Genomic DNA, 16,910 nt, shown 5'->3' with positions numbered 1-16,910 from the left:
TTAAGAATCACGGCCTACACATGTTTAAAGTCACTTGATTAATTTGTTTTATTTGTGCTCAGCCTTGACTTTGTCTGGTTTTTGGTTTCCTAGTTTCTGTTTTAACAACAAAGGCCCTTTAGACAATAATGCAAAGCAAGAGGAGTGGGAAGCAGGACTGGGTATGATCAGATGTGAAGATTAAAGGTGGAAGTCTCACTCTGAGCAAATTCAATTTCAACACAGAAGAGACTCCACACTAATGTCTACAAGTCCAATTTAAAATCACCAGTTAATCTAAGAGGCAAGACACGTAAACACAATGGCTGCAGACCTTTGCTGCCCCCTAACAAAAATGCTAGCTCCCACTGGAAGATAATAGGACACACACAAGTGTCATTTATTTATTAGACAAAGCACAGCTCTGGCTCAGTGAAGGAAACACTTGTACGCATTTTAAAAACCCAACAAATCTAAACATTTTTACTAGGACTACACACGCAATGACAAGGCTAAAAAAGGGCTAAAAATACGATTTTTTGAAAAGCTTCAACTGAATTATTTCTCTTTATGTATTGATTTTAGTCATGCCAAAGTATTACCATAGACCTCTACCATTACACTATGCAGAGCGAGTCCTCTTGTTAATAAACAATCTTTGGTCCACCGCGCAGGTGCGCATCCCTCAGCAGGTGCGCGTGCAGCGTCATTCCCTGGTTACAGCTGCCAGGAAGAAAAAGATTTCTTCAGTCATTAGTTGCAATGTCCGCGCTAACGCGGCGAAGCTCCCTCGGAAAAAGTCGGTTTTAGCTTCTTGTTTGTTTTAAGCTCGCAGTGTGTAGAAGAAGTTGCGTTTTATGAGTAAGGAGGAACAGGTGGAGGTCCAGGCGGAACATGGCTAAAGAAACACAAGAAGAGGAAAATCCGAACTCCGAATACGGTGAGCTGACGTCGGCCGTTGGTGTTCTCAGAGGATCTGCTTTCAGCGTTAAAGTAAAAATTTCCAAAGGCAGCTGAGAAAACTCTGAAATGAACGAGTTTAGAGTTAAATACTTTGTGAGAGCTGTGTTCATTTTTTGTGTCACGCCATTTTCTTTTTAGAGTTTTAAGTTAAAGTTTCTAACTCTTTTTTTTTCTTTTTTTTTAAATGAAGTGGTTATTAGCATAAACCCACTGTTTCTAACGTGGATTTTTTTAAATGACTGTTAGGTCGTTAAAGTTCAGTGATATCTTAATTATCTTCCTGTTTAACAGTAGGCCGTGTGCCAATATTAGTCTAATCAAACTGTTTTATTGTTTTACAGATAACCTAGTTTTAAAATGTTGTGACAGTTTTATTACTGACAAATCAGGACACCTCAGAAACCTGACTCTAAGAAAAAAGACAGTATCCAATGGGAGAAATAAGAAGGCTAAAATAGTTTTAAATAATTGCATCCTTTCCTTTAAAATTTCTTCCATTATTAATGTAATGCTTAGATTTAATCACAGTGTCAGTTGAGCATGGCCTTATGGTCAAATGTGTTAACTGTGTAGTGTTGGGGTTCGAAGGATTAGATACTAACTAACTAAATACTTGGTTATCTCTCATCTAAATACCAGTTTGTTCTCCCTGATGAGAATCCTCAGTTATTTAGGCTTGAAAGTTGCCTAAATCAACGTTTTATCATGAAAATATGTGCAGTTTATTTCTATAATGATCAGTTAACATTGTTTCATATTAGGGCGAATGTACACATAAGCACTATTGGTCTGCATAGTGTAAAAGCAGGGAGTCTGTGTTGCATTAGTTAACAGATTGTGGCCTTGTGGCTTGTGATTGTGGTTTGCACACAAACTCTAAAACTGGAGATGCTTAGATTCTTAAAAGACAAATTCTGTTGCTGCTGATGAAAACGTTTTGGCCACTTCACCTTGTGGAACGGAGTCTGCTCTGTTGGAGTACGTCATGAGTCTGTTGGCACTCTGGCAGGTTTGATAAGGCTACAATAAACAAACCCTCCCTGGAGGTAAACATACATGGATGGATGGATTTCATGTCCTTCCATATAAGATGTAAAAACCAGGTGACCACAGCATCACTGGCAGCTGAACCTCTGTTTCTTAAAAATTTGTGTGTGTGTGTGTGTGTGTGTGTGTGTGTGTGTGTGTGTGTCTCAATTCAGATGAGTGGTCTAATGATGATTCAGCTTTAAAGCTATTCTTTGTTGCTCTGATTGGCTTCACAGGGAAGTAGAAATCATTTTCAGGGCTTTGGACACTTCCTGATTCATTAGTGAGAGATTTGTTTGCTCCCTTTTTTGGAGCTGTTGCACTTTGGTCTCGGTTAAGAAAGTTTAGACAGTGTTGAGAAAGATGTGCCTTATTGCAAATCATTGGCCGCAAAACTTGTTAAGCCTGCCTGGTTCAACAGGTGAACCAATGTTAGAACATAACTCTGTTAATAAAGCTAATGTAGGAGACAGGAGAATCGCACATAGGCTTTATTTTACATTCTTAACACATTTATAAAATGACTGAGTTAAATAAAATGATTTTGGTGTCAGCTGTCTGATAGTGAGTTGGAGTTTGTAGATTTGTTGCTGTTCTTGGGATCATTGTCCTGTTACATTACACAGCAACACACAGCCAAGCTTAACCTGTCAGACAGGTTTGGCATTTCACTCTACGGCATTTGACAATTTCCCCAGTACCCTTAATAATGGGTTTTGACACCTCTAGTATATATCAATAAAAACATGGTTAGATGCTCATTAGAATAGGTTCCTATTTTTTCCAAGGGTAGCTACACTGACAAAGACAACTCTCATTCCACAGGTCGGATTCGAACCAAGCTGTACAGTATATGGTCGCCTGCTCATCCCAGTGAGCTAAACTGGCTCTTGTTCATGGTTGACTTTACACAGTTGGTATGGGGTGTTTGTGCTGACATGGTTGTGTCTGTCTGAAGGACACTGTCCTAGAACTCTTGTGATTTGTTCACATACAACTTTGCAAACTTAAATCCTGCAGCCATGTTCTTTTGTGGGAGAATAAGCTTCTTCTTTCTTTTTCATTATTTTTTTCAAATTGATGTTCTAATAAGAAAACCTTTCTCTGGTTATTGTAGCCATTGGAATGTTTAATCACAAGATATCCAGGAGTCGCATAACATTTGAATATTTAAAAAACCCCAAAACACCCCCGTTGTAAATCCGTCTCTGCCGGCTACAATTAACCAAGCCATAATTTCTTTTTACAGACAAACCGAAGAATTTAGGCAACATCTATGTTTTTCTTTGTGTCAGAGTCTCCTTGTGCCACTTCTATGTTAAGTCATTGCTTTAACTGGTTGCATTGCTGTGGGTTTAAAGGACTGGGTCTGTTCTGTCATCTGCCTCATTCATCTTAAGACAGGGTCATGCGATAACTTTCGTATTCATGGTCCTTTGTAATTTTTTCAAACTCAAGCTGTAAAATACCAGCCTGTATGAGGTTCAAAGTTTAAAGGTTTAAGGCTTTGCATCAGTTTTTTACGAGGTGTGTCATCTAAAGGTGCAGACTGTCATTTACTCTAAACACACAACAGCGTCCTAGCAGATGAAATCTGACACTCACGGAAAAACAAACCAGTGAAAAGCTGTCTGTGTTGTCAGCATTTTGTATCTCTGACGTTTCTCTAAGTATTTCTTGAGTGGAGATTTGGAGGACGTTAGTGTAGTCTTTTCAATGAATTGTTTGTTTGACACACCTGATATTTCAATGACTGAACAATACTGAGATGAAAAACTTTCTGATCTTATGTGTTGCAGTAATTGGCATTTTATTAGCCCTTCCTGTTTTGAAGGATTACACTATAATGTACATTTAGCTTTTTGTTATGGCCACTTATTGCCAGCTTTGAATCACATGATTGGCCCTGAAGTTCATACATCCTGTTGTAATATTTGCATCCTTCTCGGAAAGCCTGAGGGACTATGTGCAATGTTGACACACTGTCCTTTCAGCTCTATTCAAATTACTCAGTGAGACGACTTTTAAATGTTGTAACTTTTAAGCTACCTTATGCTTTTAGTTTTCATAAAGTGAGGAGTGCAGCTTTTTCTTATGATCAAATATGAAGTACACGTGGATTACAAAGCCATAAATTGTTTAGTCATTGTATTTAATACCATATGAGGGTGGCTTGTCCTATCGGGTTATTCCTGCTCGACAGGATAATGCAGATCTGACTTTGGTGGATGGAATTTTTTTTTTTCAGCTGAAAGTCTCTCAAAGAAGTTTCCTGAGTTTCATTGTTTGCAATTAAACTAGTACACTTTGCTTTGTAGAGGCAGGACAGTCTCATTGTTTCAATTCAAATTCTATTTTTAAAAAAAACTATGTCGACAAATGATTATCCTGAGAGCTGCTGCTGTCAGTGCTGTGCCTCACTCAGTCATTTTTTTTTACTCCCTATGGTATGATTAAACATATATTTTCTAACATAAAATATGCATTTTATTTTATATTCAGACCCGCTTGATTTGTAAGTCCACTGTATTCATTGTTGGTTCCTGCTAACTGTCCCTCTCTCTGTTCCAGGAAACAACAATGACATATTTCTTCCTAGTAATTCAATTCCTGTCATAGTGATTATACAGCAACACCTCTATGAACAATCAGCCCATAAAATATGAATGCAAGTCCCTGAAAGTTTTCCTTATTCACTTAGAAGTAATTCATTAACTTTAAACAGAGGGTGCCTGTTTTTTAAAGTTAAACAAATCTAACTATAAGAAATATTTCAGGAACTGGCTAAATAAAACTCCAGTATAACCAGGTTGAAAGATGGCAATGGTCAAAATGTCTTTATCCAAAAAGGCCTGTTTTAATAACTGCAACTTGTCCATTGTTGCACAGTTATACATTAAATCAGCAGTTCAAAAATGTGTAAGAAACTGCTAATGTGTCCTTGATCATCTGTTCACAAATAAGGAAGTTGTTGATTAATGGCGAATGTTTGCCTTTCCCAGGACAACCAGCGCAGTTTGACCATAATTTCAAAGGACCTGTAAAGAATAGGTAAGTCTGACTCAAAGCTCACTGGATAGGTGGTGAAATTCTTACATTTTAACCCCCCTGTCCTCTGTCCAGCTGTGTGGTTCCTGGTGTAGTGTGTGTGTGTGTGTTTTCTTTTGGCCTAGGAAGACACATTTATCACATTTAATGAAGACACATTTAACAAAATCAAAAACCCATGCAAAGCTTACCCTGTTCACTTTACTTAATACTATCTCACTTTCTTTTTCTTTTCTTTTTTTTCTTTTTTTCACACAGAGGGTGTACAGATATAATCTGCTGTATTCTCTTCCTGCTGGTCATCATTGGCTACATAGTAGTTGGAGTTTTAGGTAAGAGAAACCCAACCCTGCCAGCACAGGCATTATGTGCCCAACTGTGTTTTCATATGTCCTCATGTTTTTCACTTCATACTCATTGCTGCTATATACTATAAAATACTATAAATACTATAAAATAATAATGACAATAATAGTGAAAGAAAGTCCTAGGACAGTTATTTGCCATTGAGGAGACAAGATGCAGTGGGGATAAAAGAGACCTGGAGTCTTTTAGTCTTCCTCACAGGTACTCTAAAACGGCGGTCGGAAGGCAACAACTCAAACTCACTGTGAAGTGGATGGTTCAAACAACTCATAATAGAATGAGCCTTTCTAAGCACATTTCTATTGTAAATGGCCAAAAGTCCATCTTGCCAGCGCCCTGAAATTTTGCTAGCAGTTTTTACCAGAAGTCCCAACCGATTCTTATTCTTCACCGTCAGGTTACCAAACCAGGCAGCGATACAAAAAGACATCACAGATTCGAACACAACTTCTATAAAACAAAGACAACATCTCAGATGAGACATTAAATGATCTCATTTTCCTTAAAAAGAACAGTCTTTGTTGAACATTTTTTTTAGTAGTGGCATCAGCATGAGATTCAAAACACAGTTTATGGTCAAGTACCACACCTAGATATTTATAACTCTCAACTATCCCAATATCGGCAGATTTAATGATAGTGGGTGATGAGCTATAAGAGGACTTCCTAAAATCAATAATCATGTCTTTAGTTTTTGACACGTTAAGTGAAAGGAAGGACTCATCACACCAATTCACAAAATCATCTACAACCTGTCCATGGCCTGACTCGTCCCCCACTAGAAGACTGACGATCACTGTGTCGTCAGCAAACTTCAGGATATGTCTGTTCGTGAAATTGCTGCGACACTCATTCGTGTACAGAATGAACAGTAGGGGAGAGAGGCAGCAACCCTGGGGTGATCCAGTAGAGGAGGAGAGCACATCAGAAAATACATGATTCACCCTCACGCATTGTGACCTATTAGTCAGAAAGTCTGTCACCCAGCCGACCAGACTAGTGTCAAGCTTGAAATAATTGTAAAGCCTGTCAGCAAGTAAGAAGGGTTGAATTGTATTGAATGCTGATGAAAAGTCAGCAAATAATAATCTTGCATGGGTGTGGGGGGCCTCAAGATGCTTATACAAGAGATGCAGGAGTGTGACAGCAGCATCCTCCACACCTCTCCCTGCTCTATAGACGAACTGGAAGGGGTCAAGATGGTGTTCAACATGCATTAAAATCTCCATCTTAATTATCTTCTCAAATAACTTCATCACTAAAGAAGTCAGAGCCACAGGCCTAAAATCATTCAGTACCTTAGGAGAACTGCCCTTAGCAACAGGAACAATGATGGCATGTTTCCAAATCTTAGGTACTGTCTGTAGCTCTGAAGAAAGTGAGAAGATATGGTGAAAAATCCCACTCAGCTGATCAGCACAAGTTCTCAGTACCTGTCCACAGATGTTGTCAGGTCCAGGACTCTTGCTTTTAGTGTTTCTAAAAAGATTAGCTACCCCCCTCTCATCAATACAAATTGATGGGGGAGTGATAGTCTTTTCCCTCAGTGTGCTGGTCTGCCTAGAACAGTCAAAGTTCTCAAAACGAAGGTAAAAACTGTTAAGACTGTCTGCCAGATGTTTGTCAGAGGTAAACCCCTCTAAGGTCTAATTAGTCATGTGTCCGTGTTTTTCGTATGAAGCTACTATGTAGTTGATATAAAGAACTAGGTAGGGTGGAAGAGCAAGCCTGCCTCTATACAGCAGGCTATAACAATATGTAACCCATCAAGTCACTAGTTAACTTTCTGACTTCACAGAAACTACTGGTTTTTAGAATCATTCATCGTTCATGAATTTTGTTGCATTTAGACCAATTTGTGTTAACTATTTTTCCCTCTTGTCAAACCAGAAGATTCATTTAATGGCAGAGATTTACAGCTCTTGATTTATAAATGCCAAGTAGATTACATGATGTAAAGGATTACACTTGTTGTTTCTTTCAGTTGTTTAGTTTCTATTGTTACTATGAACAGCTATGTTTTTCATATAGTTCCAGTCAGCAGCTTTTTATTGCTCTGTCATCAAACTCATTCCAACACTCAGGGCCATCTGTTATCTAGAGCAAACACAGCGGCCTGATGGGTCATGAAGTGACCTTATTTGTGTGTTCAATGGCTAGTATTTCCCAAATCTATTTCCTCCATTGAGATTATTAAAAGCACTGCACACAAGGGTGGATTTATAGTGGGAGAAATCTGCAAGCAACACATTGAACAAGATGGATTGGGTCAAACATTTACACGATTGGCTTTTAGTTTCTTTCTGAGTATTAATTTGTGCTTTTTTTTTCTCCCCTCTGTCAGCTTGGATCTATGGAGATCCAAGAGATATTCTTTACGCAAGAAACTCAACTGGCTGGTTCTGTGGAGTTGGGCCAAATAAGTAATTTAACCATTGTTTAGAGTCATTTTATTTAAATATAGAAAATATATACACACTTAATAATATAATATGAAATAAAAACTTTATTCATGTCTTTCAGAGACCGACCCAACTTGCTTTACTTTGACATTCTCAAATGTGCAACGTCTGTCAATGTGATGGCAAGTGTTCTCAATGGTTTCCAGTGTCCAACCACGCAGGTACACACAGCTGCTGCAGTTTGCTGTTCCTGTTCAAACTCTTTACTTTCCTCTCTGTGCTGCATAAATATTCCTATTTTTTCATTACCCATAGGTATGTGTGAAAGAATGTCCCTCTGACTTCTGGGCCGTGAAGATACAGTCGTACCTTCCAGGTGAAAAACCTGCAAACGTTTTCAATCCAAATTACTGCGTGCCATCTCTTAACCTCAACAATTCTAACTTGGTAAGCTACAAACGGTGTTTAAAAGAAAGTATTCTTGTCATGCTACTGGGCTGGCGGCGTGAACAGCCAACTTTGTGAAGATCATAACTCGAGAACAGGGAAACTTGAGACTTTCAATTTGATTTTCAAATCTCAGTAAAGTTTGAATATTAGTGACCTCGATGCTTAAAGTCAAGGTCAGAGGTCATGTTTTTTGTACAATATCCTAGGAAATCAGATCTATTAAAAATCTTGGACGAGTTCAAATCTCGGTGACCTTGACCTCAAAGTCAGTGTCAGAAAATCTTAAAATAACTTGCATTAACTCATAGAAGATGTTGCATAGAGGTTTCAGATTTATGCCATAGCTGCAGTCTAGGAGGCAGGGCTAGCACTGGTGGCTGTCTCTATTTTTATGTATTCTATGTATGCAGTATTTATTTTTGGCCAAAACTTGATTGTTAAACATGTTTTTCAGAGTGTTAGTGAGATTGTACAAAAGGAGCGGTGTCCTTTCATGCTCATACCTACAACCCCTGGTCAGTAACAAATTCACATTACTGCTTTCATTTAAATTTCCTTGTATGTTCAATACACAGTACAGTACCTTGTGTATAGAGATCTAAAAAACATTCTAACTCCATATTTATGGTTAATTTTATTTTCCCTTTTTGTTCTGTGTGGTTAGTGCTGGGGAGATGTTTTCCTGATATCACAGCCTTGGGGAACATACCTTTATACTTTGCGAATGTTCCAGGCTTGCCTGCCTCAGTGAATGACACTGTTGCCCTCATCAAAAATGGCACTGGGTAATAGACATTATCAAGATGACTATGAATCTAAATGAACCCACAGACTTTAATAATCTTGTGTCTTTTTCCTCCTTATCAACAGCACAGGGTTGGTGGTTTTGTGAGTCTCTGTTGAGCCGTAGCGTAGCAGCTAGTTCTAGTTGCTCTTGTTGCTGCGTTTAACTCACTTATACACAGCGGCCTTAGATTTCATGTGACACACTGTCTTGGGATTTGCAGCCCTAAAGCATTAATGAGTAGTTGTCTTACACTCTCTGTCTGCCTATGCTGAATATCTTGGGTTATTTCTGGTTTCTATGACTTCCCAGCTTTATTAGTGTCACATTAGACATGTAGAACATAATTATATAAAAATGGTCACTGTTGGCTGCATGATGATCTTTTTACGCACCTTTTAATTACCCTCGTACCACTTTTAGAAATGGGTTTTAAATGCTGTTGTTCGTTGTTTTTTTTTTTGTGTTTTTTTTTTTTTTTTTTTTTTCATTTGTAGTATTTGTTTTATCTGATGATGACTTTTTACTATTTAAAAGCAAAGGTGCCACCATCACATCTTGTCCTGTTTTGTCTTCGTTAGGGGCATTATCAACAGCTTTAACGCTAAGGACATCGCCACCCGAATCTTTGCAGATTTTGCATCGTCATGGCCGTGGATCATCCTGTGAGTTTCCCTGCTGAACCAGCATTGCACACTGCCACCTGCTGATGTACAGATAGAAGTCAGATTTTGTAATGAAGTTTTGATGATATCGAATAAGCCTTAACACAAAGTAGTAGTGTCAACTTAATATCTAAAATGCTGTATCAGGTGCTCTGTCTTAATAAGAAAACTAACAGAATACAATCACTTTCAATTATTATTTTTAATATAAAAATAAATGATTACTGTATATTAATATACTTGTCAGTGAGTTCAGATGATCTGTTTGCTATCAAAAAGGTACCAAGTTATTGTTTAAAGCATGTGGTTATCAGCATACACTTACATCCTCTTCACGGGGAACACCTGCACAGTGTAATTCAATTAGAAACATGACATGAATTCTGCTTTTACATAATCTATGCATTTTCTTTTTGTCATGTAGGTTAATGATTTCAGTGTATTGCAAATACACTACTGCCCTCACAATTGCTTCAGGAGCAAATATAAAATATTACCTTATTGACAGTGTCAGCAAAAAAGTAAATGGTACCAGTAGAAGTTGTGGCAGAGGCTTTGTATGAGATTACATTAAGTTGGATATGTGTTCTTAATATAGTTTACATCTTTCTCACAGCTTTCTTTTTACCTTAAAATCGTTGCTTTAATTTCTTATAAATGTCCTAACTGTCCCTCCATCCTGTCCACTTGTACTGTCTCAGTGGTTTGGTGATAGCCATGCTTGTCAGTCTGTTGTTCCTGTTGCTGTTGAGGTTTACCGCTCCAGTCATGGTGTGGGTCCTCATCATTGGAGTGTTGGCTGCTGGAGCTTATGGTAAATACACACCTGGAATAGTTTTTAAATCAGGCACACAGAGGTGCAGTGATGTCTGGATATAAAGAGGACCTAGTTATTTTATTTGTTGAAATACAAAGTGAAGTTAAAAAAAACAAAACAATTTTTTTCTTTTTTTTTTTTTCTTTTTTCAGGAATATGGCACTGCGCCTGGGAATATATAAACTACAAACAAAACTCTGCTACCATCACTACAATTGGATTCACCACAAATTTCCAGAGTTATCTAGAAGTCCAAGAGACTTGGCTGGCATTCTGTGAGTGTCATTAAAATGCTATTTAGTTCTAACCTTTGCTGTGCTGTTCAAATGTCACCAAATATTTCTCTGTCTCGTCTTTGTAATGTTCTCAGAGGTTGAGAGCGAGCAAGCTGTGGGTGCATTAATAAGCTAATTGGGTCAAGTGTTGGATATAAAAGTAAATAAATTAATCTAGAACTGGAAATTATGCATTTACACTAGAAAGAAAGTGCTTTTCTTTATATGGCCATTTTGACAGTTTATGCACAGCAGCTATTCTGTGGTATTTTACAAGTAAGAGTACAGAGGAAAAGAGAGGTATAAAATCTAAATAAACAAGGACATTATTGGCACATTATGTGTGTACTGAAATCAGTATATCTAAAAATAAATGCAATAAAACCACTGTTGGCTTGCAGGAATTGCATGTCATGTTTACAGCACCTCTTGAATAATGACATTGTAAAACAGATTCAGTAACACAAATATCCTTTAGTTTGGGGGTTATAGTTTTCTTTGTTTTACACTGACACATTAAGCATTGGTAGCTTAATGTTGATTGTTAAAAGATGAATTCTTTTGTGTGTCTGGGCCAAAGGCCACAGTTTATTCGGCAGTAGTTACACACAGTAAAATATACAAAACAAGTATACACACATACATGAGTAAGGTACATGGGTATATAAAAGTTCAAAGCTAGGCATGTTAAAAGATCAGAACAAATAAAGTACATTACAAGTAAAGTAACAGGGAGAACACATGGGCTAATATCTGTGTGTATGATTGTGGTGTGTAGCAGTTGGGTGTGGGCTTGTTCTTTTTTGTGACTCTCGTTATTCTGCTCCTCAGTGATAATTTTATGCATAGTTGAGGGGATCCTTCTGCTGACCCTCATCTTCTTACGCACAAGAATCCTCATTGCCATCGCCCTCATCCAGGAGTCCAGCAAGTAGGTTAAACAAAACGAAAAATCATCCACAGGACTGGCTCGCTTTTAACAAATGTGATGTGAATAATTCAATTCTTAATCTTAAAAGGGACTCTATTAGTTTTACTTATCACAATAAAAGTAACAGTGCGTTTTTATCTTATTGTGAAAATGTCACAAAACCTTGGCATGACCTCATGATGTGTGTTGATATTCTGCAGAGCTATCAGCTACATGATGTCCACTCTGCTGTACCCTGTGGTCACCTTTGTTCTCCTGGTGGTGTGTGTGGCTTACTGGGGAGCTACTGCTTTGTATCCATTATTGTTATGTTTGCATGTGTGTACATGTTATTCTCAGGCTACACTATGGTCTGTAATATATAGATGATATTTGATAAACGCTTTCAGTTCTTTTCTTAAACAAATGGATGCAGATATTTGGCTACTTCAGGAAGTCCCACCTACAAAGTGGTGGCTCTGAACTCCACCATGAACGACTGTAGTAGTATCGATGGCACCAAGAACTGTGACCCTCTGGTGAGCCTACTGGGGATAAATTTTCAAAACATTTTTTTCCTTGACTTGTCTAGGAGATAATTAACTGTAATTCAATTCAGGGTCACCTGATCCAGCCCTAACTATAATCTTCATAATAAGGCTGAAAGTTTTGATTTTTTTTTTATCTTAAAAATAGAGAGGGATGTTTTGTGAATTCAAACTGGGACCTGGCTCCATAGCAAAGGGACCTGATAGCTGAAGTTTTACCTCACGGTCTTGGAGCAAAGTGTTGTGATATGATGATTGATAGAGTCTTGTCATTCAGGATTAAAGAGGATTTAAAACGATTGTTTAATTGGTTAATAATTGGTTTACTGTTTGTTTGTTTGTTTTTGGTAGCCTTTTGGCAAATACATGCACAACCATTTCATATGGTTGTGCTACTTTCTTGTTCTCCTCGCAGAACTTCACCTCATCGGATTACCCAAACTGCCCCTCAGCCAGCTGCATCTTCATCAACTACAATAGCACGGACACCTTCCGGAAGAACCTCCAGTACCTGCACATCTACAACGTGGTGGCTTTTCTCTGGTGTGTCAACTTTGTCATTGCTCTTGGACAGTGCACGCTGGCTGGAGCTTTCGCCTCCTACTACTGGGCTTTCGAAAAACCGTCTGACATCCCCATGTTTCCTCTCTTTGGAGGTTTTATACGCTCACTCAGGTAGGTTAATGAGCAACTACCACATCCTGCAACAATGAATGAGTAAAGAGTAAATGACCCAGAGGTGCCATTTTGAGATCCAATTCTTTTTATATGATTACAGTATGTTTCAGAGGATAACGCACACAAAGCCTAATATTTTCATAATTTATAATTGGGGGGGCTGAAGAAATATTAGAAACGTGGATTATTTTTCCATTAAGCTGCCGCGGATGACTGTGAACGTAACTTTGTTTTATGTTCTGTAACTAGTCAAACGTTTTTACCTAGAAGTCAAAGTCTTCAAGTAGAGGGTGATTCTTAGTACAGGCCGACCGCAGCAATTAAACCAGCCACATCTCTATTTTTTATTTTAACTCTGATTTGTAAATTGTCTGCTGTACACAGCTAATCTAATATTTCCTGACATGATGTCCCACATAAGTTTTGTTCTTCTTAAAAAAAAAAAGAACTACATTATCAATGCTGCTATTTCATCATTCATTCTTCAGCACGTTGCATTCAGTAGCCAGAAGACACATGTCAGTATAAAAGATGGACATGCCAACATAATGCCAGCCACTGATTTTTCATGTCCTGTTTTGAAGCCTTGACTTGAGCGCTGTAATCTTAGTGTTTTGAAACCAGATGTCATGAGGCTGATCAGACTGAGAAACTGAGGGACACCCCATTCATTGCTAACCATTGGCCATATCCTAAGTAATACTCCTTCCAGATTCTAAAAATGATCCCAATTTACAAAATGGACTTGATGTTGTATTTACGAAACTAACAACTGGACCTAAAATCTTACCACAGAGCGAAGGAGCTAAAGAAGATTTTCACATATGTCTTTGTAAAAACAGAAGTGTCTGTTTAATTGTCGTTGCCAGTTTTAGGCATTCAGTATTAGTTTAGTTTTTACACCTGGAATCTACATATATCTTTTAAACTGGCTAAGAATACAACATGTAATGATTTTTCAAGGTACCATTTGGGCTCTTTGGCATTTGGTGCTTTGATCCTGACCCTGGTTCAGATCATGAGGTTGATCCTGGAGTACATTGACCAGAAAACAAGAGGTAAGAGTGATAATATTCTCAGATGTCACTGCCACAGGATACGAGTAAAAGTATATTTTGAAATAACTGGGTGGTCAAAGATGTTTATATACTAAGACACTAAGAATTTTCCCTGACTTGTCGTCTCCAGGGTCGCAGAACAGTTGTGTGCGTTTTATATTGTGCTGCCTGAAGTGCTGCTTGTGGTGTCTGGAGAAGTTCATAAAGTTCATCAACAGGAACGCTTACATCATGGTGAGAGGACATCATGTGAAAAACAGCCTTTGATATTAACTATAAGCGTTTCTTTTTCTACTCTAAACATGATAAAATTTGTTTTACTATCTTTACATAATTTATCCAGTATTTCACTGGAGTCTGAAAATCACTCTGTTTTTTTTTTTGTTTGTTTGTTTGTTTGTTTTGTCAGATTGCCATTTATGGGAAAAACTTCTGTGTCTCAGCCAAAAATGCTTTTCAGCTGCTCATGAGAAATGTGATAAGGTTTGTGTTGTAGTTATTTCCACAGTAAAGGGTCTGTGCTTAGTACTTCATGCTTACAGTTCCTGTAATGCTTGTACAGAACATGAATGTATTTGCACATGTTTGAGAGACTGAGTGATTTAGTGTCGTGTTTCTCCGTCCTGCCCTGCTTGTGCTCTCAGGGTTGTGGTGCTCGATAAAGTCACAGACCTGCTGCTATTCTTTGGGAAGCTGATGGTGGTTGGAGGTGTAGGTAAGGACGACATCGATTCATCTAGCAAATCTGTCACTGTGGGGGTTTTTTGTAAAAATACTCTGTAGCAGGTTTTATGTTATTATAGAATATTTTCAATTAAATTTGTAGATTGATTTTTAATCTGTTGGGGAGATGTTCCAATTTATATTTATAAAGGAACTAGACGAGTCTGGCCTGGTCCAAACTCGTCTGCCTTTTAAGCTGTTACAATTGTCAACAAGTTGATAAATGGTCTTTGTGCTGTGTGCTGGTGAGTGTAGTGGAAGCATCAGAGAAAACTCAAAACAGCTGCAAGCTACATCCGCAAACATGGTGGAGAGGCAAATTTATGAGATTAAAAAACAAATCAGCCATGCTGTGCATAGAGCTGGTAAAGAGTGCACAAGGCAGAAACACTGCCAGTGTGTTTGGAAGCTGCCAGGGACGAAATGTCACAGACACGCACACGATGTGCACCCAGGGTGAGACGGGAACGCCCTGTGGGTTGATCACTGTGACTGACTCTGAGACACTCTCATTTAAATCACCAGTAATCTCTCATTGGAGTATGATTGAACTTTGAAGTTAAATAAGTGGAAACTGGAAAAGTTCAGTTTCTAGTTGAGTTCCTGCCAAACAGAATCTGTTTCAGTTGTTTGTAGCTGCATGTTAAAACAATTAGTGCTTTAAGGGGAGTGCTAAAACACAGGAAGTTCAAACAATCAATTTAAAGAAAAAGAAAAAGTACAACTAAAATATATACAAAGCTGCAATAGTTTACATTCAATCATTAAAAAAAGTGATAAATGCTAAATTAGAAAGTACAAAAGAAACCCTGAAAATGATGAAAGCATCTCAGCAGCATTTGGTCACTGCTGATTAAACTCTAATATCTCAGTTTGTCCGAAAGAATAGGTTCTGAAGTCTGAATCTCCTTTCCAGGTGTTTTGTCCTTCTTTTTCTTCTCTGGACGAATTAAGCTGCCGGGCTCCAGCTTCCGTTCCGAGAACCTCAACTACTACTGGATGCCAATAATTGTGAGCTAATCTCTTTTTTTAGGATAGTTGTCCTTGTTTCCATTTTTCAGGGATTTGTCGTTGATTTATTTTTTTCCTTTGTTCCTGTAGACGGTGGCGTTGGGTAGCTACCTCATAGCACACGGATTTTTCAGCGTGTATAACATGTGTGTGGACACACTCTTCCTCTGCTTCTGTGAGTAAATACAGTTTACTGAATAATGTTTGATCACATTATTTCCACATAAGCGAGCAGCGCATTGCTCACACTCGTCTTCCTGTCTCACCCACAGTGGAAGATCTGGAGCGTAATGATGGATCTGCAGAGAGGCCGTACTTCATGTCTAAAGGCCTCATGAAAATCCTCAATAAATCCAACAAGATTCAAAAAAAGCAGAAAGCTAAGGACTGAAGATATTTGTTGGGGTTTTCTGCATATGTATATGAAACCACACAAAACTGTCACACACATTCAGGATGTCTTTCTTTGTATCTCTTCACTTTTAGATATCATTAGCTAGGTTTAACAAAATTACTCTGCAATTTAGCACTTTTTAATAGCTTGCTTTTTGTTTTAACATTTATATTTAGTATTAATGACTGTACATATAAAAGGACCGAGAGATTCCAAGTAATGCAAATCTATTCATCTGTTAATTTGTTTTTCATAAGCACTTTTCTGTAAGGTGATCTTTCTGTTGCTTTAGCAGCATTTAATCCTCCTGCTGGTTGATTGGTTGTTACAGTTTTGAATGTCAGTTGAAAGTTAAGACTCAATGTACAACTTGAATTCTAGAGAAACATTTAAGCTAATTTCTAAAAATGCTCTTACCGGTATATATTTTGAGATTTGTAAAGGTTTTATATATTTTTATGTTCACAATATTGTTAATTAATTGTAAAAGAATAAAGTTGTAAATATGAACATCTGCCTCCAGCAGCTTCTGTGTGGATTCTCATCGTTTTAGAGCCATTTTTTCCTACCTCTGAGTTCAGTTTCATATTTACTACCAGAATCACCTTTTTTACTTTCACAAGTAAAATATTACGGTATTCGCTATATGGTCCACATGATAGTCCTATTTTATTAGAACTTCATTAGGATTTTTGGGTAAAACCCATCTCACATTGGCCTTGTATAGTGCACTCTGCAGGATTGTACTGCATGAATTGTAGATTGGGGTTTCTAGTCAGTTTAAAGCTGACCGATAAATCTGCCCCATTT

At 37.9% G+C, this 16,910-nt stretch overlaps 1 protein-coding gene across 1 annotated transcript; it reads left to right on the top strand.

Annotated features, from left to right (window-relative positions):
- Window positions 1-684: 684 nt before the first annotated feature.
- Window positions 685-16,610, top strand: slc44a4 (solute carrier family 44 member 4). The gene is made up of 22 exons (XM_085395338.1): window positions 685-919; window positions 4,974-5,022; window positions 5,278-5,351; window positions 7,730-7,808; window positions 7,909-8,008; window positions 8,103-8,234; window positions 8,692-8,752; window positions 8,902-9,022; window positions 9,603-9,686; window positions 10,388-10,500; window positions 10,656-10,778; window positions 11,610-11,709; window positions 11,910-12,002; window positions 12,125-12,227; window positions 12,652-12,911; window positions 13,878-13,972; window positions 14,103-14,206; window positions 14,382-14,455; window positions 14,617-14,687; window positions 15,612-15,706; window positions 15,797-15,881; window positions 15,979-16,610. Exons 1-22 carry the CDS (start codon window positions 874-876, stop codon window positions 16,095-16,097), a joined length of 2,181 nt encoding a protein of 726 aa, XP_085251464.1. The 5' UTR covers window positions 685-873; the 3' UTR covers window positions 16,098-16,610.
- The last annotated feature ends 300 nt before the right edge of the window (window positions 16,611-16,910 follow it).

Source organism: Rhamphochromis longiceps, linkage group LG22 (assembly GCF_057381845.1).
Source record: "Rhamphochromis longiceps isolate RC_006_pf linkage group LG22, R_longiceps_female_GT1.1, whole genome shotgun sequence".
In the NCBI taxonomy this organism is placed as follows: domain Eukaryota; kingdom Metazoa; phylum Chordata; class Actinopteri; order Cichliformes; family Cichlidae; genus Rhamphochromis; species Rhamphochromis longiceps.
This window is presented reverse-complemented; position numbering and strand designations above follow the sequence as displayed.

What these genes read in the sequence shown, in the direction of transcription:
- slc44a4 (XM_085395338.1), top strand. Translation starts at nt 874, where the DNA reads ATGGCTAAAGAAACACAAGAAGAGGAAAATCCGAACTCCGAATACG. An exon ending in AAAGGACCTGTAAAGAATAG is followed by an intron (nt 5,023 to 5,277) that starts GTAAGTCTGACT and finishes TTTTTCACACAG; the next exon opens with AGGGTGTACAGATATAATCT. An exon ending in CTCATGAGAAATGTGATAAG is followed by an intron (nt 14,456 to 14,616) that starts GTTTGTGTTGTA and finishes TTGTGCTCTCAG; the next exon opens with GGTTGTGGTGCTCGATAAAG.